This window comes from Apaloderma vittatum, unplaced genomic scaffold (genome assembly GCF_000703405.1).
Source record: "Apaloderma vittatum isolate BGI_N311 unplaced genomic scaffold, ASM70340v1 scaffold23071, whole genome shotgun sequence".
Taxonomy (NCBI): Eukaryota; Metazoa; Chordata; class Aves; order Trogoniformes; family Trogonidae; genus Apaloderma; species Apaloderma vittatum.
The window spans coordinates 768-1159 of record NW_009698830.1 but is presented as its reverse complement, the minus strand read 5'-3'; the positions used below and the strand labels follow the sequence as shown (position 1 = coordinate 1159).

Genomic DNA, 392 nt, shown 5'->3' with positions numbered 1-392 from the left:
GCCCTGCCCCACCATGCTTTGGCAGGTGATGCTGGAGCAGATGCAGGGCGTGGTGCGGCTGGAGCGGTCAGGCTGCAACGACTTCACAGAGGCCGGGCTGTGGTCCAGCCTCAACGCCCGCATCACAGCGCTGAGCGTCAGCGACTGCATCAACGTGGCAGATGACGCCATCGCCGCCATCTCACAGCTCCTGCCCAACCTCACTGAGCTCAACCTGCAAGCCTACCACGTGACGGACACAGCGCTCGCCTACTTCACCGCCAAGCAAGGTTACACCACCCATACCCTCCGCCTCAACTCCTGCTGGGAGATCACCAACCACGGTGTGGTCAACATGGTCCACAGCCTGCCCAACCTGAGCGTCCTCAGCCTCTCCGGCTGCTCCAAGGTGA

At 63.0% G+C, this 392-nt stretch overlaps 1 protein-coding gene across 1 annotated transcript in view; it reads left to right on the top strand.

Moving 5' to 3' along the window:
- The window catches only part of FBXL16 (F-box and leucine-rich repeat protein 16), a gene marked incomplete at its 3' end in the record, with an annotated part of 2622 nt that overhangs the window by 1469 nt on the left and 761 nt on the right, over nucleotides 1–392 (top strand). The window contains exon 2 of the mRNA XM_009878175.1: nucleotides 26–388. Within this exon, the coding sequence (XP_009876477.1) occupies nucleotides 26–388 (363 nt within the window). The remainder of the gene's footprint in view (nucleotides 1–25; nucleotides 389–392) is intronic.